The sequence below is a fragment of the Gymnoscopelus microlampas genome, assembly GCF_963454915.1.
Source record: "Gymnoscopelus microlampas genome assembly, chromosome: 8".
Classification (NCBI taxonomy): Eukaryota; Metazoa; Chordata; class Actinopteri; order Myctophiformes; family Myctophidae; genus Gymnoscopelus; species Gymnoscopelus microlampas.
This window is the reverse complement of record NC_139945.1, coordinates 6,181,118-6,194,147: the sequence shown is the minus strand read 5'-3', so window position 1 is coordinate 6,194,147 and position 13,030 is coordinate 6,181,118. Positions and strand designations below refer to the sequence as shown.

The following is a 13,030-nucleotide window of genomic DNA, read 5'->3' as shown; positions in this document are numbered from 1 at the left end:
CTGAGCTTGAGGCCATGAAGGATATAGATCAGTGAATTCATGTAGAGGAGATCATTTTTTATTTCTAGGACCCTAAGCTACATTGTAAAATCCTCAGTGTTAATTTAACTCTCAGAGTTGCAGACCTGTAACTCCCCAAGGATCCCTTGAGCGTCCCTGCACCGCACTTTGAGAATCACTGACATAGATAAATGGAGGAGTGGGCACCTACACCTTGTGGGCCCCTCAATGTTAAATTGGCTGTTGTGTCCTAAATAAATGAAGACATGATGAAAGAAAGAAAGAAAGAAAGAAAGAAAGAAAGAAAGAAAGACAGACAGGAAGACAGACATGAAGAAAGGAAGAAAGGAAGAAAGGAAGACAGACAGAAACAAAGAAAGAAAGAAAGAAACGGTCGATCATTATCAGACCTAAATGTACGCTTCAACTTCTTGTTTATGCACAAAATTACTGGCTATACAGGGTTTGTAGCAATTTGTTGCATTTGGAGAAATATTGGGCCTTAAATTTAGTTGGCCCATAGACTGTAAAAAATAATGGACTAAGCAACGCCATTGGTTTCTACAGACCGTAAATGAAGCCGATTGTTCAGGAATTTCAAATCCGCCATCTTTCAATATCGCGTCATATCCTGCGCAATGCAACCAGACCATTATTGGTTGGATAGCTTGTCTATCAAGAGCGGTGGCGGGGAATGAATGCTATTGGTTGTGTAGCTTGTCAATCAAATCATCCCGCCGCTCCTAGAGCATACCCTACCTTATCGTCCATTTTAAAATAAATGGGACCATAATTTACCAAAACGCATACCATAATGACTGAAAGGAGACTTTAAACTATAGCGAATGGAATCATATAGTATTCATGACAATGTTTATTAAGGCAAGAGAATCGAATTGTCAAACACCTAAATTTGTCAAAAACCCATCCGCTTGCATTAAGATAAATTCTTTCTGACACCAGCAGGGGTAAAACAGCAAAACTACAGGCCATTCATATGAACTGTCACTTGAACTCTCTTCCTATATCGACTCAATTTCAAAGCAGGAAGCTGGCCCCTTGATTTGGCCCCTCATTTGTAAAACAAATGTATATACAATCAAATAGGCCTATACAATATAACATAATTACATATATATTTTTTAATGGTGCCCAGTGTTCTTAGGAGCCCAATGTTTAGGTTACCATAACATCTGGATTGGAAATATCATACTGTATAGGCTCATCAGAATTCCACATTACATGCTGATTCACTTAATGCTGATTCTCGTCATGTTTTTTTTTTGTTTTGTTTTTAATATATAGGGCTCAAGTTGTGAGTGGAAGCTCGCACTGTACTAACACAGATGAATGCACAAGCGCATGCTGCCTGAGGTGACAAAACCTTCCTATGGGATATCAAGTATTAAAGGACTTTATGTCTCTGATGATTTGAGAAAAAAACTGTTCATGCGTTCATCTCTTCACTAGACTCGACTACTGTAACAGTGTCTTTACAGGCCCCCCCTAAAAACTAAAATCGATCAGACAACTGCAGTTGATTCACAACACTGCTGCTCAAGTCCCTACTGATACCAAGACAGTGGATCATATCACTACAGGTCTTAGACCTTTACACAGGCTCCCTGTCTGTCAAAGATATTGATTTCAAAATACTACTGTTGGGTTATAAAGCATTTAAGGGTTTAAAGGCCAAAACACATGTCTGATCTTGTGCTATGTCATGAAGGATCCAGACCTCTCAGGCTGCCATCGGCAGGTCTTTCCCAGATTCAAAGCTAAAAGTGGAGAAGCAGCCTGGCCCCTGGGAGCTCCCGATACCACCCATAACATAATACAATAATAGTGAAAAAGGTTATTGAAAAAACAGGGCCCACTCACGCATTAGAAGGACAATATCAGTCACCATAACCAGGGACGTCTGTTTTCAATGAATCTAGCATGGTTAAAATGGACCTTGAAATTACAATGGATTTATTTAGGAAGGGTGCGTGTCTTTAAGTTACATGCACTGCAGATCTAAAAGCTCACGGCCCATCGCACCGCACTGCTTATAGTGTGCTTATAACCGTAGATCAGTGATTTTTGGTGCGCAATATGCCGGCACGCAAACTAGTATAAATCAGGCTTTTCTCCTCTGTGGCTGACCAAACAATAGAGGTTAAGATATCAACAGTCATACGGGATGAGGACAAAACTAAGATGTGGACAAGGTGTCTGTGTGAAGGAGATGTGGAGAGAAGGGAACAAGGACTCTAGGATAATGGATGAGACGGTATGAAGTGGCGCGTTAGGATGCAACACATAAATCATAGGCAGAGATTAAAAAAAAAAGAAAGACAGAGAGATACTACCGTGTGTTAGATAGGCCGTTTAATATCATGACACTCAGGAATGCCCAGATGATACAACTGTTAGACCAGTTGTAACCTATACATCTTTATACTTTGCAATCAGTGACAGCATATGTGCTGTTTAAATGTTGCTATATACTGTATATAGCAAACATTGTTATTATTATTAGTAATATTATTATGATATGTTTTTATAGAAATGTGAAGCTTTTCAGAAAACTCTCATACTGTCAAATTACTCTGAAACTGAGAGTTATGGAGCACGGTTAAGGGGGCTCTTGGAGCCATTGTAGGCACAATCACACACGGTGCGTATACAGTACATGTGCGCGTGCATGAACGTGCATGAATGGCCACTCGTGAATATTTGGTCACCCTACATTAGAGGGATTATCTGGAACTGAATGAATGGGCTCATTACACACAATAAACTAACTGCTCACAGGCACGTTCATAAGTGTGCGGAATCATCTGTGCATGTGTGTGTGTATGTGTGTGTGTGTGTGTGTGTGTGTGAGAGAGAGAGAGAGAGAGAGAGAGAGAGAGAGAGAGAGAGAGAGAGAGAGAGAGAGAGAGAGAGAGAGAAGAGAGAGAGGAGAGAGAGAGAGAGAGAGAGAGAGAGAGAGAGAGAGAGAGAGAGAGAGAGAGAGAGAGAGAGAGAGAGAGAGAGAGAGAGAGAGAGAGAGAGAGAGAGAGAGAGAGAGAGAGAGAGAGAGAGAGAGAGAGAGAGAGAGAGAGAGAGAGAGAGAGAGAGAGAGAGAGAGAGAGAGAGAGAGAGAGAGAGAGAGAGAGAGAGAGAGAGAGAGAGAGGGGAGGGGGGTATGTGCACATTGTGGGTGAAAGAACACACATGTGCATTCTTGTTTTTTTGTGGGGGGTAAAGTGCTGCTGTATCTGCTGGTGTGGTAATAAAGTAAGTAAGTAGCCGATGGTTCCAGAGTCTACTGCATCATCCTAAACACAACGTTAATAACTAAATGCAGAGCAGAACAGCAATCAAATGACCGTTATGAAATGTACACACAGAGTCGCCAACCGCTTCTTATCTCCAGACAGTGAGGACTTTCACCTGGAGAGCTTATACTATTTGCAGAGGTTCAGTAGTTGTAGATGTACTTAAAAGACATCAGAGAGATACTTTCTATTCAGCCTCTTCGGGAGGCACTGAGTGGAACTAAAGTCAATGGGGTTGGAATGGACTGAAAACTTTCCCAAATGTACAGTATTGCCCAAACAATGGTGCCACACTAGTTACCGGGGTCCAGTGCGTTGATCTTCATATAGGCCTCTGTTCTTTTTTAGCTTTTTACACACTATAAAAGTACAGACTGTGAGCTTTCAAATAATGTCATATATTGAAGCATCTGTGTCATTTTAGAATGTTGCGTTTTTTGAAAAAAAAAAGTTAATCTTGAGAACTACTGGTTTAGAAGGTATTTGTAGAGTCGGCCTCAAGTCTTAATGGGTTAATTGACATTTCAACCTCAGACCTTCTTCATAATCAACAAAAATATGTTTTGTTGATGGTCAGCCACCTCACCAAACCCTCGGTGTGTGTTACCGTTCCTGCTACATCTATTGAAATCTGAATTTGAAGAAGATATGCTTATTTGAATGCTTTGAAACCTCAACCCAAGAAGCTGAGAGAGAGGCTCTCAACGTTTGGGACGTTCTTCACTCGTCTGGGTGTGAACAATGGGTAGTTGACACCTACCCCTAACCTATGAACGGTGATCTGTAGCTGAAACCAGAGGACAATAGGAGACATTACCCAACAGAACCACACATGCAAATGCTGGCTTGGCATGTTAATGTGTCTCTCTACACAAAATGGTCTTCTAGGGAACAAAAAACAGAGCCTTGTTTACAAACTAATTGGAATGATTTAATGATTTTAAAATCTGTAATATCCTATTTTCTTAATTTGCAGGACATTAGGCACTGTTTGGGACACAGTTGTAAAAGTGAGGTAGAAACAGAGCTACACTTCCTAACCACTTGCCCACTGTACCAAGACATAAGAGACACAAACTTCGAACAGATTACAATCACAGAAGGAGAGTTTGAAAGCATGACTAAAGACTACCAAAAAAAACATATCTGTTAGGTGAAGTACAACAATGTGCGAACACAGCAGCAAGATGTGTGAGCTGTTGTGACAGGAGAAGGACATCTAATGGAATGCAACCACCGCAAGGACTACTGAACATTCCTGCACCGTTCGCACGACTGTTCGAGTGACCTCGGTACATAGACATAGGCCTTCTGTAGATACAAACAGAGCAACTACCTTTAAATAGCCTACATTTGAATGATTTGCTGCTATTTGTGCCAAAGGTTTTATACCAAGTGAATGCAAAACTTTGAAATGCTGCTGTCAATTGCTTAAAAAGTTTACGCCAAGCTAACCTTCTCTATGTGGATGTGTAACTACTTCTGGCCGAAAATGCACAATTCTTATGGTTTTGTAAGATAGCTTTAACTCTAGATTGCAATGTAACACAGCGCTGTACATATATTGTTTTGTTCCACTTTTTCTTTGGTAATGAAAATGTAAAAGCAGGTTTCTCATGCCAATAAAGCCCCTTTGAATTAAATTGAAATTGAATTGAGGGTGATAGCGGTAGCTGCTATGAGTCAATGTGCTTTCACACCATGGAGCTAATCAACCAATCATATCAATCCGTCCTCCCCTGCACACCCCACTGGGTTAATGAAGAGAAATCACCTCACATTCATCATTCATGTGTGTGTGTGTGTGTGTGTGTGTGTGTGTGTGTGTGTGTGTGTGTGTGGTGTGTGTGTGTGGTGTGATGTATGAGCTTGTGACAGAGGAGGAGTTATCGAGTTCATATTCATCAATGTGGCTGAGCTGTGTGTGTGTGTGTGTGTGCGTGCGTGCGTGCGTGCAAGAGAGAGAGAGGGAGAGAGAGAGAGAGAGAGAGAGAGAGAGAGAGAGAGAGAGAGAGAGAGAGAGAGAGAGAGAGAGAGAGAGAGAGAGAGAGAGAGAGAGAGAGAGAGAGAGAGAGAGAGAGAGAGAGAGAGGAGAGAGAGAGAGAGAGAGAGAGAGAGAGAGAGAGAGATTATGTTTAACCGAACATGTCATCTTTGTTTAAAGACAGGTCATCCATGTGTGTAAATCAGTTATTTCATGTTGCTGTGTGAGCGAGTGCAGGAGACAGCAACCTGACCCAACATAAAAGTTAGTGCACACTGCTGTGCTGTCATACCCTACTGGCTCACCTGCCAGTGAGGAGCCCCCACCAGGAGGACATAGTGCCACTGTCCTACACCTACCGTTCAGCATTCCTCACAGACAGCCCCCCCCCCCCTGCCCAGCATGTAGAAGTATGTGCAGTGACAAAGATCACCCTCTCCGCTTGGCCTCCTTCCCCTGAACACTGACACACTGAGCCAAACCACATGCACCCCCAGGGGTACTTGAGGGGGTTCAAGGGGGTCCCCAGCTAAATGATGGAGGGGGACCAAATGGACCCTTATGGGTCTGTAACTCTGAGAGTGTACAAATGGAACCAAATGGACCTAACGGGTCCATTTGGTTCCATTTGTACACTCTCAGAGTTAATTTAACATTGATTTTACAATATGAATTGGGGTCCCAGAGACATACATGCCATTAAATGGGGGTCCGTAGCCCTAATGCATGTCAAACTGGGGGTCCTTGAAATTAAAATGGTTGAGAATCACTGCTAGAGCCGTAAAAAAAATCGTCTCTTGTGGGGGGTCCCTGGCATATCTTTTCAAATGGGGGTCCGTGGGCTAATAAGTGTCAATTTGGGGGTCCTTGACATGAAAAAGTTTGAGAACCACTGCCCTAGAGAGCCTGTAGACACGGTGGTGTCTAGGGGTTCTTTACCCCGGCACAACCAAGGACCTTTTCATGACTAAAATGTTTTTAGGTCTATAATTGAGATAAAAAGCGGCTGCAGGTGAGATTACATGGATGCCGTCACGTACCACACCATGCGGGCGATGTGGACATACACATACACATACACATACACATACACATACACATACACATACACATACACACGCACACTTACCCTGGGCCTGAGCCACGAAGGCAGCCATGACACTCTGCAGTCTGTCTGGTCTGATGGCCTGGACCAATAAAACCTGGGGGGAGAGAGGACGTACACGTGAGCGAGCATGCACTCACACACACACACACACTCAAGTACATTTAAGCAACAGCCTAGCATCGCTGTCGTGTAGGAACCTTTCATCTCCATATTTCATCTTATGTTTAACAATCTAAAATCTAATTTCTCATATGACAGTGTCGCGCAAAAAGTATTAGGGAAACATTTACATCCCAAAAAATAGGGATGTGCCGAAGATGTAATAAGTGTGAGCAATTTGTGACAGGCCTAGACATAAAACAACAGGTTCTGAATGAGTTTCATGTCATTCACTTGTTTTCCTTTAGGATAGAGTAGGATAAGTGAGAACAAAGTAACAGTAGCTCCTGTGTTATGTCAGCAAACAGGTCAGTAAGGCAACAAGTATGCAAACAAAAAAGATTGAAGCACGTGTTCTCAACCTTTTCTGGATCGGGGCCCACTTGAAAAATCTCAAAAGTGGGCCGCGTGCATTTTCAGAGCATGTTTATTTGAATGGTCAATCAATTAATTGTGTTCCGGCTTGGGCCAATACACTTTCAACTTCCTATTTATCACAGTGAAATTTCTGTGATAATGATGTGATATTTATCACATTATTTTTGACATATACGACTACTATTATCATTAACATATTTTTGGTGTTTTGCCAATTATTTTTTTTGGGGGGGGGGCACTTGCAATATCCTCACGGCCCACCGGTGGTCCTCAGCCCACAGGTTGAGAACCAGTGGCTAGAAGTCATACTGTGTAACATCCATTTTTAGTGTTTTTGGCTTTTTTAGACTCAAAGAGTCTCCTACTGAAGTATCATTCATAGTCGGACGCAAGGATACGTAACGAGCGCCAGCGCTCCTTGCGTTGTCGTTTTTTACTCCCCCTCCGTCACTTACGGCTACAGTTGTTCTGTCCGTTCAGTCAACATTCACCGTCAGCCCGACGGACGTTTACTACGTTTTGCCTGTAGTTTCACTGGGCTACAAGCGTGACACAACCGGTTGCCAGATTTTGTGAGAGAAATAAGTAACCAGGTCTATGAAAACAAGCCCAAAAGAATCGACTAGGCCACATGAACAGTGGTGGAAAAAGTACTCAAATGTTTTACTTAAGTAAAAGTATCACTACTCCAATGCAGAAGTACTCTGTTACAAGTCAAAGTTTGGAATTAAAAATGTACTTGAGTAAAAGTACAAAAGTATTGGTATCAGGATGTACTTAAAGTACCAAAAGTAAAAGTACAAAAATGTTTGAAAATAGCCGATCTACAAGCTCACAATGCGTCGCGATGCGACACGTTGTGAGCTTGTAGATCGGCCTATGTATAAAATAGGGCTAAAGTGGTTAATGTATGTTTCATAATATCATCATTTATATCTGAAAAGTAACTAGTAACTAAAGTTTTCAAATAATTGTAGTGGAGTAAAAGTACAATATTTGCCTCTGAGATGTAGAGTAAAAGTAAAAGTATTGGAAATTGGAAATACTCAAGTAAAGTACAATTACCTCTTTACACCACTGCATATGAAAATAGCAGATCTACAATATATATTTGAGAATCACTGGTTTATAAATAATAATTGGCCCAAATAAGCAACTACACTTTAGAAACAAGCCCAGATAAAACCGCAACCACCAATAAAAAATTGCTTGTTTGTTTACAAGCAACTATACAGAAGAATAAGCCCAAAGTCGCTTATAATAAGCAGACATGGCAACGTTGGGTACGCGTAATCTCTCTCTCCTGAGCAACTATGCAAGTGTCGGTAAAGAACGGACGGAATCCCTCACCCCATTAACGCACGTTAAGACACATCTAGGGACTATGAACGGGCCTTGAGTCTCCTATTGACCGATGACCCGGTCATCAAATCATTGGCTTAGGAATGTGACAAAAACTAAAAAGTCTCCATGAATGAAAGGCTTCATGGGGTGTGTAATTGATAGAAAATAAGTCATGTTTCGGTGAACAGCCCTTTAAGCCTTATCTTCATTTTGCAGCTATGAGGAAAAAAAAGGCACTACTGAGCTTTGAACTCAGGATATCATGTTTACTCAACAGGCACTTTAACCAACTTAAGACCTCTACACACTTCCCGACATTTGAAATGGTCGGCGAGTGAACAGATCAGAGAAGTTTCTCTCTTGAAATCGGGCTGTATATATCGTTGTGATTCTCACACGATTGATTGGTCGGCGACAGGGGTTAACTGATTACAAGATATTTCGCCATGATGTGATCCCGACCCAATACATACATTTGTTTTTATTCCAAACGTCTCACGAAAACGTGAAAGGCTCCCGTGATATATGTGCGAGACCGAGACAGGACGCTAATGATTGACATTACATCATTCTCAATTTCTCTGTATTTCTCTCTCTCTCTCCCTCTCTGAAACAAACGTTTCAAAAGTCAACCAGTGTTGCCGTGTCCGCTTATTATAAGCGAGTTGCTTGTAAAAGATATTGGTGGTTGGTTGCGTTTCTTTTTAGCTTATTTCCAAAGTGTAGTTGCTTATTTGGCTTTATTTCTTAATGTTGCTTTTTGTTCTTTGAAAATAGTTGCGACGCGTTTTGAGCTTGTAGATCGGCTATTTTATTTGTATATAGGTTTAAAGTGTAACTTTTGTTGGCCTTGTTTTCATAGACCTGGTTGCTTATTTCTATCGCAAAACCTGGAAATACTGTTCAGAGACACACATCTCTCTCTCTCTCTCTCTCTCTCTCTCTCTCTCTCTCTCTCTCTCTCTCTCTCTCTCTCTCTCTCTCTCTCTCTCTCTCTCTCTCTCTCTCGTGTAGCACGGCTCTCATCGGATCCGACAAACCCAAATTATCGGGTCAAATATCGTACAGTGTGTAGAGGCTATAAGCCACAGCACCAGGTGTCTTTAAGAGTGTCAAATCCAGCACCTGGAATGTGGTTTCAGATTAAACCTTGTCTCCATTTTCAGGTGTGAGACAAAAGGCTCTGCTGAGATTCGAACTCAGGATCTCCTGCTTACTAGGCAGGCGCTTTAACCAACTAAGCCACAGAGCCAAGTGTCCTCCTGGGTGTCTCACTACAGACACTACAGCGAGGACAACGGGGCACTGGGCTATTTTTAACACTTTTTTTTACTGATCAGCCCTGTGAGCTGATAAAAACACAAAAAGTCAGAACATGGAGACAAGAGGTTTCTGCCCGACAGTCATAGTGTGATATTTGTTCACAGTCTTTGGTGCCTTTGATAAAGTGCAACATAGTGGAGTGGCTAACAGCAATATTTGGGCAGAATCGAGCACATGAAGATACAAGCTTGAAATGTGGTGTGTTTGTTCTCCAGAGGTTACTGATCAAACATAACTAATGGGCGACTTGAAAATCCAAGATGGCAAAAATGTGCTATTTCTGGAAGCCAATCATAGCCAATCAGAATGGAATCTGATGCATCTTGTGTACCAATTTGCATGAGCTTTGGACACAATGCAGGAGTAGTGGCAAAAATAGGTTGTTTTTAATAAAATGCATAACAGGGGAACATCTAGTTTACAGAAATGGGTGGGGTCTCTTTTTTGGGGGTTGCTCCAACGAATCCAGGTTCAAGGGTTATAGGTCAAAACGTAAAGCGGTTTCAAGGTAAAAAGTTCACTTCAATACCGGCAGAGTGAGAAAGGCAGGAACTGGAATGTGTTTTCAGATCAAGCATTCTCTCCATTTGCAGGTATGAGACAAAAAGGCTCTGCTGAGATTCGAACTCAGGATCTCCTGCTTACTAGGCAGGCGCTTTAACCAACTAAGCCACAGAGCCGGGTGTTCTGTTGAGTGTCTCAGCACAAAGACCACAGCGAGGGCAGCAGGCCACTGAGCTATTTTTAACACTGGAAATGACGGTCTTCCATATTACATCTTATCTTTAAGGCAAGGCTCATTCTGCAACAGCTAACCGATTTAACTGATTATCATTGAAAGATCAAATTAACTTTTGTTTACTTGCAAAAAAAACATAAAAGCTTGACTTTATGGTTAGAAGTAATGCTATTATGATTTTTCATTTTTCATTCGGTTTTTTTATTTGACATTTTGACATTTTATTTTCAATTTCAGTTGAGTTTTGATTCATTTCTAATGTGACTTTGCTAGTTTAGTTTTTATTACTTTTAGTGTTAGTTTTAGTTTTTTTTAGGCAAGAATCAACAAAGGTCAGAAAAAAATATCTATTTTTTGAAGATGTTTGACAAAGACTAAAACTAAGGCCATTCTCTATGACTAGATAGTTTTGTATACACAATGCAATTTCAATTAGTTATCGTTTAATTTTTTATAAAGCCTTATTTTAACTATCATTTCAGTTAATTAAATGTTTTTTTTTCCAATTCAAGTTTGAGTTATGTCATTAGTTTTATTTTACTATAATAACCTTGGTTAGAACAACAGCTGTAGGGACATGATGCTGCGTTGTTCATTCTCAGTTGGTGGCAGTGTGATTGCCAGCTGACCTGCCAGAAGGGAGCGATTTTCTTCGCAAGAGTGAATCGACCTAATCGATGTAAGCAATTATCAGTGAAAGATCATTTCAAATTAACTTTTGTTTAACCGAGAAAGTTACACAGTTTGACTTTATGGTTAGGACAACAGCTATAGGAACACTATCGTTACTGTCGGGTGGAAACCTTGCATGTCCAAAATCGTTTCTTTTTTCATTATTATATAAAAAATAGTGAAAATAGACGACCGGCAAGCTCACAACGTGTCGCATCGCGGCACGTTGTGAGCTTGTAAATCAGCGAGTTTCACTACGTTTGTGCGACACTCTTGTATGATGAAGTAGGGCATTCATTTACAAACAGAAACATTGGAGATACAAGGTTTCTGTCCGACAGCAGCATTATTCTGAATTGTTCAGTGTGCAGTGTGAGTGCCAGCTAACCTGCTGGAAGGGAGTGATTTTCTTGGCGACAGACGATGGGATTTCCTGTTCGCAGTGTGAGCTCCGTGAGAAGGAGAGCCAGAGGTCTGAGTCACTCAGACACAGAGACTGGTAGAGAGCTGGGAATGTCGTCTGGAGAGAGAGAGAGAGAGAGAGAGAGAGAGAGAGAGAGAGAGAGAGAGAGAGAGAGAGAGAGAGAGAGAGAGAGAGAGAGAGAGAGAGAGACATGAAGGTTAATAATCCAACCACAATGACAGATGAATCACAATTAATGTATTCAGTGGCGTGCACAGACATTTTGAGGGGCAGGTGCTCAAGTAAATATACTTTTTTTTGTTTACTTGGTCTGCTCTTTTTTCCCTCTACACCTATACCTCTTTGCCAAAAATAGCAGATCTACAATCTATATCCACAGCCAGTTGCTGCTTTTTTCCGCAGTATTTGACACAGACTTAATTGCCTGTTGGAGGGAGCGACCCCTCACCCCCATCTTCTTCAACAGACTTGTCGTAGATGTTGCAACATAGCCTCTAGTTCCCACTTCTACTGGAAATATGAGGGTCTTCCAGCCATTCTGGGAAGCTTCTGCTGCCAGGTCAGAATACTTGTTTTTTTCCCTCTCATACGCTTCTTCAACCCCTTCTTCCCATGGTACTGTCAGCTCCACGACATATGCCAGTTTTGCTGCTTTAGACCACAGGACCATGTCTGGCCGGAGTGTTGTAGCCACTATTTCTGGGGGGAAAAACAAGCTTTTTGTCGAGGTCCACTTCCATTCTCCAATCTCGAGCAGACTGCAGAATGCTTGCATCCTTTGATGTTGTATGGTGCTCTTGAGGTTGGCCTGCTGGTACGAATGTGTGAAGTGGACCTTTCCTGATGATCTTTGTGGGAGAGCATTTATTGTGGTTCGCCTCTGTTCCAAAGTTGATGCCAGCTCTCTGAGTACTTGGTTATGTCGCCAAGTATATCGGCATTGATCTCAGCAAGATCAGTGCAGAAAATGAGGTACGGTACATACGCACAATGTCAACATGTTCTCCACATACATTTTATCTGATGATGTGAGAGAGGATCGATCATCTTTTTTCTTGTACATTACCAAAGTGGGTCTCAAACTTTTTCATGTCAAGGACCCCCAAATGAATATGTATTTGGCCACGGACCCCCCCCATCCGAAAAGAGTTTCTACAGGAGCTACAAACTAATTCCAACTGCTGTTATGCTTATGTCTGTCTTATGTGTACAGGCTACATACTCCTCATGCAGCAGCCCCCTCCCTTTGTGCTGTGCTAAACTGAAAGTAACTGAAACAAACTCTTCTTAAATATGATGGAAGACATGACAACTAACTAATGATTACTGTGTTTACGGTAAGCTTTACACTTCATATGACACACACCATATGAACTATTGCTACTTTCACCACCAAGAGATTTAAAAAATACTAATTAGTCTTTCATCACAACGATGCATATCGGTAGGTGCAAAAAAATCTATATTTTGTGACACCTCTATGTGTGTGTGTGTGTGTGTGTGTGTGTGTGTGTGTGTGTGTGTGTGTGTGTGTGTGTGTGTGTGTGTGTGTGTGTGTGTGTGTGTGTGTTTACTTTTAGAATGGCCAATG

General features: G+C 41.5%; 1 protein-coding gene across 1 annotated transcript in view; it reads right to left on the bottom strand.

The window, feature by feature from the left end:
* The window catches only part of dync2h1 (dynein cytoplasmic 2 heavy chain 1), a 407,325-nt gene that overhangs the window by 211,243 nt on the left and 183,052 nt on the right, over positions 1–13,030 (bottom strand). The window contains exons 79-81 of the mRNA XM_084065527.1: positions 13,014–13,030; positions 11,404–11,535; positions 6,422–6,494 (exon numbers count right to left, since the gene is read on the bottom strand). The exon at positions 13,014–13,030 is cut by the window's right edge and continues 37 nt beyond it. Coding sequence (XP_083921653.1) covers positions 6,422–6,494; positions 11,404–11,535; positions 13,014–13,030 — 222 coding nt within the window. The remainder of the gene's footprint in view (positions 1–6,421; positions 6,495–11,403; positions 11,536–13,013) is intronic.